At 41.8% G+C, this 19896-nt stretch overlaps 1 protein-coding gene across 1 annotated transcript in view; it reads right to left on the minus strand.

Moving 5' to 3' along the window:
• Positions 1–16727, minus strand: part of LOC124090798 (galactose mutarotase) — a gene marked incomplete at its 5' end in the record, with an annotated part of 37326 nt that extends 20599 nt beyond the window's left edge. The window contains 2 exon segments of the mRNA XM_046441679.1: positions 10755–10836; positions 16525–16727. Of these exon segments, the coding sequence (XP_046297635.1) occupies positions 10755–10836; positions 16525–16727 (285 nt within the window).
• Positions 16728–19896: the final 3169 nt, after the last annotated feature.

Genomic DNA, 19896 nt, shown 5'->3' on the forward strand with positions numbered 1-19896 from the left:
CTAGGGTTCCCCTGGGCTTGGTCCTTAGATTGCTGCTTTCCTGGATCAACATTTCCTTTTTGGGAAAGCCACGTGGCTCAATCTACAGAGTGCACTCTGCCCATTTGTATCTCCAGCTCTCTTTTCTCTCCTACCATCATAGTCGCCTGTCCAACCGCCAGCTGTATGTCACCACCTGGGCACCCCATGGCTTCCTTAACCTTCTGTGTTCTTGAGGCCAAATCCACAGCTCTCCCAACACCTCTCCCCAGCCTGCCCACTGACCTGATGCCACCTCCTCTTCTTCCTTCTCCATTTACCACTTGATTTCTTTATCTCTCTTGCGCAGGGGCTGCCCTAGAAACCAGCAGGGATCAGATAGCTTTCCCCCTTCCTCATCTACAACATTCAACTCAGATCTGACTTTCACCTCCTGAATTTTATAACAGCGCCCCCCCCCACACACACCATGTTTCTGTCCTTCCCAGTTCACGCTTGAACTATGAGCACAACCTCTTATCTGTCTGCAGTCCAGCCCCACCCTAACAGCTGCTGGAGTGGTATTTCTAAAAGGCCAGTCCTGCCAAGTCAGTCCCCTGGCTTAAAACCCTTCAAAGACCTCCATGATCTAAGGATAAAGTCCCAATTCCCTAGCAAGACACAGGCCAATGGAGACCACCCTCTGCAGGGCTGAGCAAGCGAGGCGCAAGGTGCAAATGTTTAGGAGACAAATGCTCTCAGGTGCCGACCTTGAAAGGGGTGCCACCTTAAATTCTGTACCCTAGTGCCTGCACTGCCCTACTGCCTCTCTAACATTCTGGCTTCATAGTCCACCCCCTTCCACATTCCATGCTTTGGTGCTTTCAGTCTCCTTGTTGCAGTATCTTCACAGACACTAAGAAGCTTCTCACAACTCAGTGATCTTGAGAGAGCCTCCTCCTAACCTCACCTCTATGCCTCCCAAGCCCTGTGGGCGTAGAGGTGTATCTCTACTACAGATCTGACCACCTAGATCCTGCTGCTCCCCAGAAGCTTCTCCAGGGCAGAGAGAGTGTTCCATTTTCTTTTTAGGTGTGTCCAGTGCTTCAGGCAGCATGTAACAGTCAGCAGGTATCCTGTAAATGTTATCTGAACTGGAAAAGTCTGCTCTGGAACTCCCTTGAGGCAGATCCATCATCCAAGGCCCCCAGTTACCACTCAGCCCCTTCAGAATGGGGTGACCTCTGAGGATTGTGATGCACTAGGAGTGAAACAGAGCCAGCACTTGTCCAGAGCTGGGGTAAGGAAGGGGTAAATGTTAAATCAGTTCTCCCAGGATAGTGGTCAGAACACTAGCAAATAATTCCCCTCCTGACAAATCCATTCGATGTGAGCCTGCAATTTTCACAGGAATTCTAAAAGCCTGGACAAGTGCTAATTTCCGAGCTTTCCTTCTGCCAAATCGCCACTATGCTGGTTCATGTTTGCCAATCTTGTAGCAGTGATATGTTCTCTAACAGGTGACACGAGTAACTTTGGGAATTATTCTAGGGGTTCATAAAACTGTTCTTGGGACCATTTTATGAGAAGAACTCAGTAATGTACCCCGTTGGAGAGTATCATCATTACCAGGAGAGAGATGTGGAGTTTCTACACCAAACCTCTTTGAATACTATTTAGGAGGGACCTATCATAGAATAAGCAGCTTTGAATAAAATCCAATGTAACAGTTTAATTTTTTAGGGTCAATCAAGAACTCTTGTAGCCTAAAATTTGGATGAGGATAGGACCTGTACCATATACATGGCTGTATATTTTTCACTCAGGCAAAACTTACTCAGTTTTTTCAGTATTTCTTCCCCAGGGCTGGCATAGTACCGGCACACAGTAGGTACTGTGACATCCTGTAGGTACAGACTGGAAAATGAAGTAGTGGGGGGCAGATTGGAGCTGGATGGGCTTGTCCCCAGAACTGCAGAGCTGAGGGTGACAACCAGAACACGTCACTTGCAGAGTGGCCCTGGTGTGCCTGCTTGCCCTACACCCCACATACTGATGTCCAAACCAACGGCTGGTGGACATGTGGAGGCCATTTCATGAACTGAATCAAGTAGAAACAGAAAAGCTGGCCCTCTAACTCCAAACTGAGAACTACTGTCACTCCTCTTGGTGGGACTTGGGGAAGCTGCTTATCTTGGTTTGCCGTTCTCCTCTAGCTAGTCTTCTAGTTCTCTTCAGGAAATTCAGTGATGATGAATCAGCAAACGAAACAAAACACCAAATCCACCCTGAAACTCCCCCAAAGTAAAACACTATTGTTCTTCTCAAAAAAGATGACGCTTTTATATATGCTAATGCATAGTATATATAATGCAGCCATAGACTGTCATTACCTGATAGGAAAAAGGACAAGAAAACCCCTGTGCAGACCAAGATGATGTGGCCAACTCACACAGGGTTTTCCATAGAACTTAGGAGTGCCTGGGCACCCCGTTTCTTGGAAAACTACTAGGGACTGAACTCTGGGCCACATGCATGCTAGGTAAGTGCTCTACAACTGAGCCCTCCTCCTCTCCCCTCCTGGGTTCCTAAAGCTCTTTCATCATCTTTCCAAACACACACAGGGTCCTGGTCAGGGCCCTGGTTACAGGTTCCATGTGGTCTTTTGAGTCATTGTTAGAAATGGACAGGATCTAAAGTCCAACTCATGCAATTCCCATCTAATCAAATTTTACAGATTCAGTTGATAAGGCCCAAAGAGTTTTTATGAATGATTGGAGGACATGGCTGGTAGAGAACAGAACTAAAAATCGTACCTGGTTTTCTGAATCCCAGCTCTCACACCATATCGCATTAATATATTGTATTTAAAATAACTGTAATCGAGGGGAAAGAGTGGAGCGAGTAGTCATGAGGGGAGGAAGCAGTAGCTGTTTCTAAGATATGTAGATTTGCTTGCTCTTGGTTTCATTTTTGTGTTTAGCATAGATTAGTTTTCCAACTTCAAAAGTGACCAAGCCCAAAGCTCTCCTCTTTGGATCTGCAACTAAATCCTGATAGATCATCCAAGGAAAACTTGTAGAGGGGCAGGGAGGGAAGCTTGGGCATGTGATGAATGCTAAATGGCTTATGTCATTATAAACCAAGCACAAGGGCTGGGGATATAGCTCAGTGGTAAAGTGCTTGTCTCTAACGCAAGAGGCCCTGACAAAACAAAATCCCTAGACAAGAATCTATTGTTTCCAGACTGGGGTTACAGCTCAGCATTAAAGCACTTGCCTAGCCCAGGTGAGGCCTGGGGCTCTGATCCTCAGCATCACATAAAAAAACAAATAAATAAAACAAAAATCAAATTCTTAAAAACAAAACAAAACTATTGTTTCCAGTAAGTGTGGGAAAGATTTCCAAGGAGAAGGTATGAGTCTTGAAGGACAAGTGAGGGTTTATGCAGCAAAGAAGGGGATAATTGTGGCTTGGGCTGGGGCTCAGTGGCTGAGCCCTCACTTCACATGTGTGAGGCACTGGGTTCGATCCTCAGCACCACATGCAAAAATAAATAAAACAAAGATATAAAAAAAAAGAAGGGGATAATAGTAGTCCCTTTAGGATGGGGGTTGGAGGGGTTGTGAGTGAGGCATGGTGAGAAATGGCCTGAAGAAGCAGCTGGGGTCTGGCCTAAAAATCATCTAAAAGATTCTAAGCTGCTGATTATCAGAGTCAGATTTGCATTTTAGATAGATATCTTTAGGAACCAGATGGAAGATAGATCTTGAGATTTTTTTTTCAGTTAGAGAGTGATCATTTATATTCATTCATTCATTTATTCATCCAAATTTATGAAGCCCACTGATCTAGACAAGAAACGATCTCATCAACCAAGATGGTGTCAATGGAGGTGGAATCATATAATCAATAAGACATACTGAGGTGACATTTGAGAAATACGTAGGAGTTAAAAATCAGCAGGACCTGATGACTAATGATGTGGAGGAGGGTAAAAAGGAAAGAGAAGCATATCCATGGATGGTTGAAATGAATACTGTGTCCAATATTTTAGGATTATATAATATCGAAAGGAATTGTCTGTCAGGAGCCCACATACTAATGCACGAAGATCAAAACAATCTTCATCTGCAGCATCTTTGAAACAGGAGAATACTTTGGAGTTTGTTATTTCTCCAGGGTAGAGACACAGACCTGCTCTAGGGAAGTAATTATATCATCGACCAAATTCTAGGTGGAACTGAGAGAGGCTGAAGTAAAATAGAAAACTCTTGCTGGGTCTGTCTCCACAGACTCATGGTAAGCCTTTCCTACCAGAATTCTAATTTTGTTAAAATGGGGTTGCTTTCATGTAATTTTAGAGTGAGCTTTGAAAAATGGAGAGCAGCAAGAATAGCAGGTGAACACAGATGGGTTGGGGGACAGAGTGGATTGGGCAAATTTTTATAAAAATACAAGGTATCTTTTCTAAAAAAAAAAAAAAAAGAGTAAAAGAAGATTTTACTAATGTTACTGTAAGAGGCCAAAGACCTGATCAAAGCATATTGTTGTTGTTGTTGTTTTGGGTACCAGGAATTGAACCCAGCGGTGCTTAACCACTGAGCCACATCCCTAGCACTTTTTTATTTTTTTATTTTGAGCCAGGGTCTCACAAAGATGGTTAGGACCTTGCTGAATCACTGAGGCTGGCCTCGAACTTGTCATCCTCCTGCCTTAACCTCCTGAGTTGCTGGGATTATAGGCATTTTTGCTGTTTTGATTCCTCATCTATAAATAAAGAGCAGCAAGATTAAACAAAAAGTGATATGCTTTAAAGAGGCAGGTGTGGTGGTGCACGCCTCAAAAAAAAAAATCTTTTTTTTTTAACACTGCACTGTGTTATATACGTGGCTACATCTTGCTGGGCAGATTGCCCAGCCTGCCTCTTGCTCTCACCATTCTGTAAGGTGAAAGGGTAAAAAGTAATATTTACAAACCTGGGAACAAATTAATCCCTGGAGAAATCTGGATTGATTCTTCTCACCTGTTCACTTTGGTTTCTGCTTGTTGCCACAGGGAAAGGCATGAGAATCGTGTCCTGAGTGGAATGCCTGACACATGGCTCAGAGACCTGGCGCTGAGTGTTCTCTGTCCTGACCATCCATTGTACATCTGTCTTTCTGGTAAACGGCTTCTAGGAATTTCACTTCTGGGAACCCATAGGGAGAGCCCTGATTACAAGAAACACAACAAACACACTGAAGTGGACCTGAGATGCCCCAATGGGAGCCTGTCCTCATGCTGTGGCCCTCGTTATGCATAGGAGCAAATGTTTTATGAGCTGCAATGCTTTTGTGTTTCGTTAAATAGCTAAAAACAATGGCTCTGAAGAAGTAAAGCTGAACTGACAATTTAGCAGCAAGCTTTGCTCCTGGTCTAGGGTTAAAATGAGTTCTCGGCCTTGGAGAGACCTTCAGCTGGTACTGCCTCTGGGTCATATCAGAGGCACGTGTGAGCAAGGACCACGTGTTCACTGCAGACTCCAAAGTGCCAGGAATGTCATCCAGAGAAGCAGCTTTAGAAGGTGATGAATTTCATTCAAAATATTTTTTGTTCTTATTTTTATCCCTTCCCCCCTGCCTCAGTATGAAGGATTGAAGCCTCCAGGGCTGACAAGATGGCAGGAGTTTCCTGTGGGGAAACAGGGGTGACTCTAAATTACTTGGCTGAGTCCCTTTGAAGGCTGCAGATACCTCTACCCTTGTGGAGGCTTTTCCATGGGGCTTGGGGAAAAGGGTAGCTTTTTAATATAGAAGAGTAGAATAAGGAGAGAAGGAAGAAGCCACATCATGGTCTGCTACCATGTCCCTTTCCTTTCTGTGTGATGACACTCAATTAGTAAGCAGGTAACAAACGAAAGGAAGAATAGGTCTTCACCCCTCCTCAAAAACACGCAGCAGGAGGCTAGTCCCCTTTTACTGAATACCCTGGCTATGGTATTATAGTTAATTGTAAAATACAAGAAGCTACGTTCTTATGATGATGGGTTTTCCCATCACCTGAAAAATCATGTACTGAGCACCTCAGTGTACTAACCAGGGTAAAAATCACCTTCTGAGTTTAGATCTGCATCAGCATCTCCCACAAGACTAGCAGCTCAGGTTACACCTTTTATGAAGGGCAACCAAAAATAAAGAGTTAAAACATAAGTATAAATTAATATCCACAAAAGGAAAAGGATGGTGTGTGTGTGTGTTTGTGTGTGTGTGTGTGTGTGTGTGTATGGGGGGGAGCTATTAAAACACTTTTGTGTGAAGCACAATCTTAGGAGGATCCCCAGAGGACTTGCAGACAGTCAGTAGGATCAAATCAGATGAGTCTCTAGACATTGTTATTTGTCAGATTACATCACACTAAATTCAAGAAATGTAGATGACCTGATCATTAAAATATTGCCCCAGCTTCCCTCACATCCACTACAAATGCTTCTGCATGTGCCACTTTTTCAGATTTGGTTGTTAGCTGTTAAAGAGTTCTTGGTGCTCAGCCTCTTTTCTGCTACAATGATAATAAGAGTTTTCTCTTCAGGAGTTCTGAGAATTTTTATGGCCCAGGAAGAGAGAAAAACAAACATACAAGCAAGGATCTGGGGTGCAGAGCAGAGGATTAGGAGAGTGAGCAAAATAACCGATTTGTGAATAAGAGCCACTCATATGCAAGAAGACCAAAGTTGTTAATGATTTTTTTATTTTACTGCTGACTTCTAAGGGCTTCGCCACAACAGATCAGCAGCCCCAGGAAAGCCAGGGAGAGCAGAGGGTCTGAAGTGAACTTGTTACCCGGTGTCCCTGCTGGGCAAATAAGTCCCCCAGTAAGTGAATTCTCCAGATAGCTGAAGGCTATCCTGTAACTGGTAAAGCTTTTCTTTTACTATGTTTGTGAATTGTCTATCAAATGATTTTCCTGTCATCTTCAACAGAAATGACACACACACACACACACACACACACCACATACTTAAGAAAGTAAACTTTCAATATGATCATAGTAAGATTCTGCAGATAAGAAAACCAGGAACCAGCAAGACCGGGGATGCATTGCCAAACACAGTTGGTTGCAGCTCTTAGCTACAAGGGGCACAGAGAAGAATTTTGAGCTTCCATTTACCTGCCTTGGAGTTGTTCTTTTTCTGATTCCCTCCTTGTTGGGCTGACAAAGCCACACACTTAAACTCATGCTTTTAACTTCAGGAAAATTCTTCCCTCCCCCTCTTTCCCTTTTTAAAATAAAATGTGAAAAAACTTGTGTGTTTTGTTCTCTTTGCAGCAAACTAGAAATAAGTTGAACAGAAGGAAAAACGGAACAATTGCTAGAGAAGCTGTGATGTTTCTTGTACAAAGGTGACAAAAGAAATGAGAATTGACAACTATTAAAAGTTTTGGTTTTTGTTTTTGCTTATTTCTCATTTCTTGACTATATGGTGGTCTTGGATATCTATAGAGTGAAGAAATTAATTTATTTTCTTTCTTTCCTTTCTTACCCTTCCTCATCATCCCAAATCTTTTTTTTTCTTTTTTCTTTAAATACTGGGGATTGAACCTAGGCCCTGGCTTAAGTTAGGTAAGGGTTCTACCTCTGAGCTACCTCCCCAGCCCTTTCAGTTTTTATTTTTTTTTTTAATTTTAAGATAGGGTTTTACTAAACTGCCCAGACTGGCCTCAAACTTACAATCTCCCTGCTACAGCCTTCCAAGTAGCTGGTAATTATAGACGTGCACCATCACACCTGACCCAAACCTTCTTGACATTTAACATGGGAGTATGTTTTTTGGGTGTTTGTTTGTTTTGCTGTGCTGAGGATTGGATTTAGAGTCTTGTGCATGCTAGGCAAGGATTGTATCACTGAGCTATGCCCCTAGTCCAAGAGCCCAAGTTCTAATCTCAGACTACTTGGTGTGAATCTCAGTTTCCCACCATTTGTTAACTGGGTGATTCTCTGTATTAGTCCAGTTTTCTATTGTTATAACAAAATACCCTGAGGCTTTGTACTTACAAAGAAAAGAGGATCATTTAGCTCAGTTTGGGAGGCTCAAAGTCCAAGATCAGGTGGCCCCATCTGTTTGGCCTCTGGTGAGGGCCTCCTTAGCTATCACACAACATGGCAGAGAAGCAGGAAGGAAACTGGCTGCATGCAGAAGAGGCCAGTTGGATGAGGTGACTTCCCTTTACAACAATTCTCTTTCAGGAGAACAAACTCATTCTGAGAGGCTGCTATTCATCCCTTATGAGGATGGTGTCCTATGACCTCATTATCTTGCATGAGGCCCCACCTCCTATATCCTGCCTTCTGGGGACCAAACCTTTAGCACATGAGCCTTTGGGGAACACAGTCAAACCATACCCTAACCATAGCCTCACTGAGTTATTTAAATTCCTTGTTCAACAGTTTACACATCTGTTAAATAAGAAAATGAACACAATCCACCCAACAGGAAGGATTGCAGTAGGAATTATTTATAGTGTTCCTTTGAAATACTAGCTATTAGTGTCATAAACCTTCATCTCATCTCACAAGTTATTATCTCAATTCAACAAAACTACAATCTCTACATGGCTAGATACTGCACATCGATCCAGAAGTCTTAATGGAGTGTGGCTGGTCTAACAGGTTCCTAAGTGCATCACAAGAAAGTGGCCTTGTGTGTTCAGTCCACGTCTGGCTGAATACCAGGAAGTTTGACAGTGCATTTGGTCCCACCTTTCAGTCTGTTCTGTGTAGGTTGACCTTGAATTCCAGGCCAGACTGGGGTCACCATGGGCCAACCTAGGCACTTCAGCAGATCTGATGTGGTCCATCTAATCTATGCCATGCTGAGCGTGGTGCAGCCTGGTGCTTCAGAAGCAGCACTTCCCTGGGAGAGTCCTGCTGTTTCCTGAACTTCCCAGATCTACTCCTCTTTATCCAGAATACCTTTCTTTCCTCACTGCCTAACAAACTCTCATTTGACCTTCCAGATTGTATTTAACTCTCCCAGGAGCACAGGGAAGCCATTTCTGGTTTTTGTTTGTTTTGTTTTGCAGTAATGGGGATCAAACCCAGGGCCTCTATCCCTGAGCCACAACCCAGCCCTGGAAAGGCATTTTTGAATGCCCAAATGATGGACAGGCCCTTTGTAGTGATTTTAGAATTAGTAAATTGCACCTGGGCATAAGAGTGCATTCCTGTAATCCCAGTGGCTTGGGAGGCTAAGGCGGGAGGATTGTAGATTCAAAGTGAGCCTTAGCACATCTCAAAATAAATAATAAAAAGGACCGGGATCCTAATTAGAATAAGTTATATCAATGTATGTATGATATGTCAAAATATACTCATTGTCATGTATACCTAAGAAGAAAAAAAAAAAAGGACTGGGGATGTAGCTCAGTGATAGAGTGCCCGTGTGTTCAATCCCCCCAACTCAAAAAAAAGAATTAAACCACTTGCTCAGGTTTTTTGGTCAATGTTAAGAGTCAGATGAAATCTGGGCTCCTAGAGATTTTGTTCTCAACTGAAAATGGGCTAGATGTGAATTCTTTCATCACTGAGGTGTCAAGTAGCAGTTACCACCCATTTTTGGAGGCTATTCCAAAGGAATCATATAAATTTCGTTTGAGTATTATGGGGCAAACAGACATAACATGTAGAACTGGTGAACATATAGACAGGTAGCAGAGAATTATAATTTTTCATGAGCTCTGAAGTTACTGCAACTTATTTGTTATCATGATAGAACTCTAATGGACTGTAAGGCTCAACTGTAGCCCCCACAATGATCTTTTAAAACCCTGGCAGATAATCTTTACATAGCATGAATCATGCATTTTTGCACTTTTCATATGATCAAAACAACAGGATATAGCATAAGAAGATTTTATAAATGTAGACAAATAAATTTGCACTTATTTCAAAACCTGCATTTATAAGTTACTTAGTTCACTTTCTTCCTTATCAGTCCATTATAGCAGTCAGGTTATTTTTTTCCTTATAATTGACGATATACAGTTGTAATGCAATAATTCTGCATCCAGGACAAAATGAGACAACTTTACTGGGGAATCAAATTGATCAAATTATGCATAATAAATCTCACTATTATGTATAATTATAATGCACCAACTTTTTAAAAAAGATGGGCCAGCTTACTCATGCTCATCTATTGAGTCATTTAAATATCAAAAGATGACACATATTACCAAGACAAACATAAAAGCCTTTAAATCCAGTCTTGGAGCAGGAAAACACTCAAAACTGTGATGACAAAAATTTTAACTCATCTATCTCAATTTCTCATTATTATTCCAATTAGTTTTATGGTCACTGTATTTATGGAAGTTTCTAACTGCTGCTGTTAACTCAAGTCACTGTTGCATACACAGGCTCAATGTTTATCTTTTTCCTTATAAAAATGTTAAACCAGCAGCCATAAATACAACTTCTTTGTTTTAAAGAGTCTAAACTAAAACAAAAGTCCTTGCCTGGTGTAGGGCAGGTATTCTGTAAACTTGAAGTACTTTCTTACACTGATTGTTTTTAACTTAAATTTTGAAATAATTTTAATTCACAGAAATGTGGTAAAAAATAGTACATTGAGGGAAGCCTATCGTGCATAAACATGATACAAATATCAAAAACTAAGAAATTAACACTGGAATAAGTTTATTAACTGAACGATAGGATTTGTTAGGATTTTACTAGTTTCTCTACTAATGTTATGTCTTGGTCTCGGAATCTAATCTGTGACACTATGTTACATAAAAATGTTTAAATTCACTAACCTGTAGGAATCATGGTTTCATTCACAGGCAAGTAAGCATCAGCTTCTATGGTGACTTCATGGTCATATATATTTGGGGACCCCTGGGAGGGAAAAGGAAAAAGAAAAAAAAAAGGACTTACTGTTTAGTCTTTTACATATTTGCTTTGTAACATTTTTTGTAAAAATGTTTTCAGGCATTGACAAAAACTTTAGAAATCCAGTTGACCAATGATACTGACTAAACAGGGTCATCTTAGTGTAGGTAGACGGGGGCCTCCAAACAACCACTGACACATGTGAGAGAAGCTTTCAACGTGTGACCCCAGCATGCATTTTCTTTTCTAAGTGGAATGTGAAGGTGAGAGGTCAGGGAGACCACAGTGGCTAGGAAGCCTTTTAGCTCCCGCTTTTTAATGGAGGGGTTTCTGCTACTCTGTCAGATAGCAGGCACAGGGAGGAGAAAGGATCACTCACCCAGTACGCAAGTCCTGGGTGGTCAAGGCACTGCCTCCAGGCCCACTAGAGGGGGACACCTGTCACCCCTCTCCCAGCTCCCATCTAGAGGCTCCACTCCCTGCCACATGACAGAAGCCCAAGAATCAAAATTGTGTTGCCTCTTTGAGAGAGTGAAACACTAGTACGGGCCAGGCAAGGTGGTGCACACCTGTAATCCCAGCTACTCCAGAGTCTGAGGCAGGAGAATCATAAATTTAAGACCAGCCTGAGCAACTTCTGAGAACCTGTCTCCAAATAAAAAAAATAATAAAATAAATAAATAATAAAAATGGCTGCAGAAGTAGCTCAGGGTGCAAGGCCCTGGTTTGATCCCTAGTACTGCAAAAAAAAAAAAAAAAAAGCTAGTACAGGAAACCTGAGTCAGTGGTCAGAAGGCTTGGAATCTAGTTTCCACTCACTAGGGAAGTCATGTAACCTCTGGAATACTCTCTCTCTCTCTCTCTCTCTCTCTCTCTCTCTGTGTGTGTGTGTGTGTAAAATTGGGATTATGATGATCCCACTTTTTCTAGGATTTTTGTGAGGCACAGTTTAGTAAGGGCTACTTGCAAATCGGAACATAAATTTATACATGTATGTTTTTAATGCAAAGGATTATTTTTATTATCCATAGTAACATATTTTAAAGCTTCACAACACAAGATGGGAAAGAGGAACCAAGAGAGGGCTTTTGCTTAGTGAAGCTCAACAATCAGCCTTCGCACCCTCTCTCCACCACAACAAACAATTATCTGGCCCAAAATGTCAGTGGCTGAGAAACCCTGAGCAAAGCTAAACTGAAGCTGCTGCTGAGCTGCAGAGAGGTAAGCAGAGGGGCAGAGGGGCGGAGGGCTGCAGGCTGACGGGATGCAGATTCTATGACGAGAAAGATTCAGGCCACACAATCAAATGGAGCCATTTTAAGGCAAAAGAACAAGATTTAGGGACCAAGAGATTCCATGTTGATATGTGGCAAAAACTGGCTTAATGACACTGCTAGAAGGTTCTGCTGCTGCAGAACTGATATCCCCTGGGAGAGAAAGTGGGTTTGTGCTGGGCTGGGGTAGGAGGAAATGGGGACAATATGAGGACAGAGAGCTCTCTGCTGCTCATGCTTCCTCTCTTAGCCACTTTTTTGGTTCCTGTTCTGACTTGAGAAGGCAGGTCCAAAATGGGAGGTGGCGTGCACCCAGGTCCAGTGTAGCTCAAGACATCAGGGTGTCTCTCCTGGATAGAGGCTCCTCCCTACTGCCATCCTCTTTTACCAGGGTGGTGCTGGCACCCAGGAGGCCTTTAGGACTAAAGGGAGGAAAGATGAGAAGGGGAATTTAGAACTATTTCCCCAGCTCTATTTGTTCAATGCTCAGTTCAACAGGAGGGTTTTATTTTGCTTCGTTTTTCAGTGCCGGGGTTTGAAACCAGGGCCTTGCATATGCCAAACAAGCGCTCTACCACTGAGCTACCCCCAGCCCTAACTTGGAAGGTTTTATTCAGTCCAGGCAGCAGCAAGGAAGGTTGAGTGCAAAGCCATGATGGTATTAGATTGACATCTACAGCCCACATAGAGGACTGAAGAGTCCCAGGAAAGGACAGCCCGACCAAAAGAACACCTCCATCCTTTCTTTGCATATATGAGGCTTGAGACACACAACCTCTCCTACACCATCCAGTGAGCAAAGCCTGCAGGAGATGACTCCTAGCCTAGCATTTATCAGGTCTTCACTCAATTTCCACAGGTGCCTGCCTCCTTCCATTCTTTTGTTTGTTTGTTTGTTTGTTTTAAGATAAATGCCCATTTATAACCAGGATGCTATTCTGATTTCTATGAGCATAGCTGAGTTGTACGTGTTCTAGAACCTCCCGTAAATAGAATCCTACGGTAGATATTCTTTTGTGTCTCATAAGGTTTTTGAGATCACTCATGTTATTGGATCAGTAATTTGGTCCTTTTTACTGTTGATAATATTCTACTATACTATGTCACCATTGTTTACCCATTCTCCTGATGGGTAGATGGACTTGTGGATTGTTTATAGTGTTTCACTATCATGAACAAGACTGCTTAGGAGTTTCCTTTTCTCTTTTTCTTTTTTGTTTTGTTGTTTTAAAGCAATGGGCAGGAGGAAAATGAATTAACAAAAAAAGTCACATTGCAAAAAAAATGGATGAGTCTGACATTTTAGGAAGAAGCTGAGAGGAGTAGGAAAAGATGCTTACTGTGCTCCCAGTGGCCTCTGGGTCACCAAGTAGCACTAATATCCCTTCCTTAAAGAGAAGCATGATTCAGTTCACGCCTCTTCTGGCTGGAAAACTCCAATGATCTACTCTGGTGGAATATTACTGTTAGACCCATTTCCGTTCAAGGTTGATGAACACTTGGCAAGAAATGTTGACTCACAAACAATCTTGAGATCCATCTCTGAGTTCAGTGTTTTGGTGAACTTTGCTTGATTAATACCAGTTTGTAACATTAGCCATTTACAAAGCCCATTACAACTTGAATAGAGATTTTAAAACCTTTTCTGTTCATTGCCACAGTTTCTGCCTTAATTCATCTTTTAATGTGTTTAGCAGGAGTAACAGACACTGTTGACTACTGCCCAGAAGTCATAGTGCCTTTCCCTTCACCTGTACCCTCCCTTTCTCCTGGGAGAAACTTGACTTGTTGATTTATCTATGTTAAGTCATAGATTCAGGCAAGGAACATTTTCCCGAGCCCTAGAGGCCAAATTTTGGTTGGTCTAGATCAATCATGGCAGTCTCAGATTCCCGTTGGCAGAGAATGAGTCACACTTTTGGCCAATGAAATGTGAGTCTTCCAGGAGCTTCTAAGAACAAGGTTGTACTTGTTCTTAGAAAAGAAACATTAGAGATATGAAAAAGTAAACATCCTCTTTTGTCTCTGGGGGTGACTGTATGAGGAGGTGACTCTTGGAGCTGTAGCAACCACCCTGTGACTGATGGGGACAAACCTGAAGACAAAAACCAAAACACTGGGTTGGGGTTGTGGCTCAGTGGTACAGTGCTTGCCTGGCATGTGTGAAGCATTGGGTTCGATTCTCAGCACTACATATAAGTAAATAAAGGTCCAACAACAACTAAAAAAAAAAAAAAAAAGCCAAGACACTGAGGAAGTAGAACGGAAAAATGGAAGAACTTGGTTCCTTGATGACGTTATCTACCTAGTCATACCAGAACCACAGCTATTGCTTTTCATCCCAAATTCCACTAGGCCTGCTTTCAGAGGTCTTTAGGTTAAGTTTCAAACAGTTCTCACATCCTACCTCTCAGACCCCCCAACACACAAACTAGAAGTAGCAAGCCAATGCTTGGGCCCCAAAATAGAACAAAAATACCATTTGTTAGATTTAGAAAACAAAAAAAGTGAACAGATGTAACATGAGCTGGCTACTTTATTCATTTATTATTTTTGTGCTAGGTGCTAGGAATTGAACCCAGAGCCTGTCCATGCTAGGCAAGTGCTCTACCAGTGAACCACATCCCAGCTAATTACTTTAAATATCATGTTTTGAAGTGTTTCCCTGGAGAGGGCTTGACATGTGATAATGCTTCCCAGGATAGGGCAAGGGATGTTCTGAATATGCAGTGGCTCTTGACCCCAGGCCTAGTGACCATCCATTCCTACCCAAGTGCCCCCAAAGGCTGGTGCTCTTAATGCTGAGGCTGGTGGTTGTAGATTTTGAGCTGCACTTACTAAGACAGTCTAAGAAGGGAGGTTTATATTGACTGCTCTTCTGGGTAGGATCTCTGATCTAGGAAACTATTCATCCTCTGCAAAGAGATTCAGAAATATCTGCCACTCCAAGTCCCTGCAGGATTAGAAAGGTGACAAATGCAAAGGGCCTTAGTAAACCTCAAATTCCCATTTATCTCCTTCACTGGAAGAACACTGGCAGATGGAATACTTCATGTGTAATTTCTCTTTCTATTTCTGAATCAATTCATTTAGATCATTCCCAAGGTTATAAAATAATATGTCCTAAGCCTATCAAAATTCAGAAAACAGAAAAATCATCACAATTTACTATCTACCTAAAACAATATAATGTGTTTTGTTTTGTTTTGCTTTTCTTTCTCTATTTCTGCCCTTTCTGAACCCATTTAAAAAAGTAGATCCTCTTAAGAATGGGTGTTTTTCTTTTGTTCTTAGCTTTTGGTTTAGTTTTCAGATTTCAGGAAGGATGATGGATATTCTGGAGATAAGATCAAACAAGGGAAGACCTATATTTCTTATTTTTAAAGGGAAAACTTTGGAAATTTTATCAGAACCAATTACCTCTGTTATTTAAGAAAATTACCCACACACACCCCTAAAAATCAGCAGCAAATTCGTAAAAGTTGGGGAGGACAAAAATGTAAGCTAATACTTGTTGGCTGTACATAGGCTTGAAGGAAATCATGCCCACGTGATTCAAGTTGAGTGGACCATGATTTCTTCAGATAATGAGGAAGTAACAGATAGAATCTACAGAGTTGGGCTCAGCCTGTTTTCTGCCTCCTGTGATAGGCTCCTCAATAAGCTGAAATGTTCCCTTTCGAAGGGAATGATGTGGTTTAGAGGGGATCGCTCAAGGGCACTGTCAGTGGCTCTCTGCCACCTGTAGGGAGACATTTTAAGAGTCCTCCTTCTGGGGCTTATCCCTGGGCTGGGTTGATTTCAATGTCTTTACTGACAACTTCATAAAGTGCTTCTGACAGGGGCTGATAAATAATAGGTAGCTATTATTACGAAATTAGAACAAAGAACATGCCTCTTATTCTAAAAAAAACCAAACCAAAACAAAACAAAAACCTCCAGGTCTTCTAAATCCAGGTCTAATGCTCTTTCTACTGTCCTGTGCAGGGCATGACTGGCCACCAGAATCCCTGGAAGGAGCTGGTGGGCTGCACAGTGGGAGTACACAAATATTAAAGGGGCTGGTTTAAGTATAATTGGGAGGATTATATCTGCTTCCTTAAATGGAAGTAACTGGAGGGGGATGTAGGAGTACAATAAGGGAAGCAGATGTGAGCACATGCTGCAATCAGATGAGAGTGAGTTCTTGAAATAGCCACGGGAACAGATACCCTTCTTGACAGTACAATGTATTCATTCCATCTTCTTCCTCTATGACTTCCATTTATTGAACACCTACTATGAGCCAGATGCTCTCCTGGGCTCTTTTCATCATTGTCAGGACCAGAGTAAGTCCATACTGGGTTGATCTCTCCAGTCACAGTCCCTGGTTATTCCACGAAGCAAGTTACAGCAGGAGAGAAGGAGCGAGTTCACTTACCTGGCCGGCCAGGTTGAAGTAAGCATGGTTGGTCAGACTGACTGGTGTGGTCTGACTGGCTTGTGCTCTAAAGTTGACCACGAGCTCCCCACCATCCAGGGTGTATGTCACCCAGACTTTTAACTCTCCAGGGTAGCCTTCCTCACCAGCTGGACTGATGCGGGAGAACTGGACGCCATTTGAGAGCACCTGAGGGGTCCAGACGACCTAGAAAACAGTGTTTTCAAAGCTGCTTATTTGCTTCAATCCCACGTTAAATGCCACACTTCAATATTTAAGGATAACTGATTCCAGAAAGAGAGTTCCTCAATCATTAAGGCTTGGATTAGTAGCCTGGATTTGAACTAATCTAAATCTCTGATTTGTACAGAAAAGAGGCATTTTTTTTCCTGTTTACCTACTCCCATTCCTTATACTCTTTTTTTTTTTGGGGGGGGAGGGGTTGTCAGGGATTGAACTCAGGAGCACTTGATCACTAAGCCACATCCCTACCCTATTTTTCATATTTTTTATTTAGAGACAGATTCTCACTGAGTTGCTTAGCACCTCACTTTTGCTGAGGCTGGCTTTGAACTCACAGTCCTCCTGCCTCAGCCTCCAGAGCCGCTGGGATCACAGGCATGTGCCACCTTGCCTGGCTCCATTCCTTATACTCTTTCCTCTTAACCTTACATGTATGTATCTACAATATTTTCCTCTTTGAATTTTTCTTGGATATATATTTATTTTAATCTTGGTGCTCCATTCTGGTGTTGTGTAGCAATACCTTTTTATAGTACTAAAAAATAACCTTAATAAATCAACCCCTCTCTCTGGTGTACTGTATACAAATATTAATGAAAAACACTCCAAGTTTCTCTTATTCCCTGGACAGAGTTTATAACAAATTGGGCACTTGTTCCATTAGGATTCAGTTCCAGCCCAGAAGTCAGGAGTCATGGTTTTGGAGCCAGATCTGTTCCTAGTTCACTGTGTAAATTTGGGCATCTATCACTTCCATAAAATTAAGGAGCTAGAAAAATTACCTTGAAGGTTTTCTCTGTGTTCTAGCAAATACAATTCTAAGAATGGCAAGAAATATATGAAGAGAAAAAATGGAATCTTGAATTAACATAGAGGTTCCTCTTCACTTTGCCTGAAAGGCCCCAAGATCACACTTTCTTTTTTTTTTGAATTTTTAAATACTTATTTATTTATTCTAGTTATTGGCGGACACAACATCTTTGTTTGTATGTGGTGCTGAGGATTGAACCCGGGTCGCACGCATGCCAGGCGAGCGCGCTACCTCTTGAGCCACATCCCCAGCCTGAAGATCACACTTTCAGGGAAGGGAGAACCAGCATTTATCAAGTGTTCGTTATGAAGAAAGGCACCTAGCCAAAAACTTTACAGACATTATCTCATCTGTCTACTTCAAGTAGTGCCATCATTCTCATTGAGTGACCACACACTGAGGCTCAGGAAGGGTAAACTGCTGGCCCCAGGTCATGCAGCTGGTAAGTGATAGTGGATTTGACCCAGCCCAAGCCTGTTCCCTTATGTTACAATAGCAGCATGAGTTGACCAGAGTCCTCGTCCTTTAGGGAGCTCTGGGATCACTAGTAAAGAGCTTATTGCACACATGAGACCTCCAATCTGTGGAGTATTCACCAGTCACTGATGCCTTACCTAAATCACCTTGCAAGGAACTTTTTGGTTGAACTAAACGAAATGACCGTCCCTGTAGGTCAAAACTGTTGAACACTGGCTCTTATAGTTCCAACTAATATTATCCCCACTTTACAGATGAACAAATTAAGTTCAATGGAGTTAACCTGCCTGTTTCTACCCATACATTCCGGAGGTGTAGAATAGAACCCTTTAATACAGCATAGTTTAAAAAGAAAAAATATTGTTTAAAATCATACATGTAATTAGTGACAGAGCTAGGATTCCAACTCAGGTCTGGCTATCTACATGATTTCACATCTTAGTTTCAGTGAACAGCTTTATTCAAATCTCCATTTTCAACAGAAGAGTCAAACTCTCACTCCAAACACAGTTAAAAGATAATAACCTTCTGCATCAGAGGAATAGCCCTGCAGCCAGGCTCTGCCCATTCACTCTACAGGTGTTCTGTCTGCCAGGAAGGGGAGCCCAGCAGGGATGGAGCTCTCTACCTTCATCTACAATGAGAGCAGCTGGCGTTGACACAAATTCACTGAGCTCAGTAAAAAATTTAATTTATATCCTAATTATCTCTCAGAAATATTGAACTTTCAAGACACTTAAAATAGGAAGACTGTTATATGTATAATTAAAAAAAGAAAAAAAGAATTCCCCAAATGGAAAATTGTAGGAATTAAATATCTGAAATAAAATGTTCTTACCTTTCTACCCAAATTTTCTTCTTTAGGGAAACGAAAGAATGGAAAGATTTTGGTGTAAACAAATATTTTCAGTTACGTGTAATTCCCATTCATGGAAGAATTTCTCTGACCTTATAGTTTCTAACTCTCTAGGAACTTTAAATCTGCAGACTTTCTTATACTATTTCAAATCCTGTCAGGTTATTTAATTTTCATCTTTTAAAGAATTGTGCTGATCTGCACAGAAAAACACACACCCCCAACCTAAACTATTCATTCAGTAATTGTTGAAATCCAATACACTTAAAATAAAGTCCGTCTGATACTGCTAATGATACCTATCTAAAAACTTACTGCTGAGAAACTTTCAGGGGCTCCATAAGTATTCTCATCTTTTCCCCACCCATCTCTGGGCCCCAGTATAGCCATTCTGTCTAATACCCACAGATTGAATGAAATGTTACCTGTTCTTCAAAAGCTGTTCAAGTCCCACCTCCATAACTATTCATTTGTTCATGTTCAGCTCTTCTAGTATACCGTTAGCATCTATGTTATGGTGCCTGTGGAAGCCCAGCTGTTAATAGTTATGTAAGGGTCCATCTGCCTCATTATACTGTGAACCTCAGGAATCCCCAGCCTGTTATGCTCTGTGGTTCACAAAAGGGGCCCACTGCACGGGTTTGGGCTATGGTTTGAATGTGTCTTCCAAAAGTTCGTATGTTTAAAACGTAATTACCAAACTCATGCTAATGGTATTTGGAGATGCAGCCTTTGGCAGGTAGTTAGGATTAGAGGAGGTCATGAGAGAGGTAACCTCCGATGGCATCAATGGTTTTGTTTGAAAAGGAAGAAAGACCCAAACTGGTACAGCTGCTTATTCTTGCCATAAGATGCCCTCTTCCATGTTAAGACGCAACAAGAAGGCCCTCACTAGAGGCTGGCATCACACTCTTGGACTCCCCAGTTTCCAGAACTGTGAGGGGAAAAAAATCTTTGTCTTTATAAATGACCCAGTCTATGTATT

Source organism: Marmota monax, unplaced genomic scaffold, assembly GCF_021218885.2.
Source record: "Marmota monax isolate L192 unplaced genomic scaffold, Marmota_monax_Labrador192_F-V1.1 WCK01_AAM20220418_F8-fsc00010, whole genome shotgun sequence".
NCBI lineage: Eukaryota > Metazoa > Chordata > Mammalia > Rodentia > Sciuridae > Marmota > Marmota monax.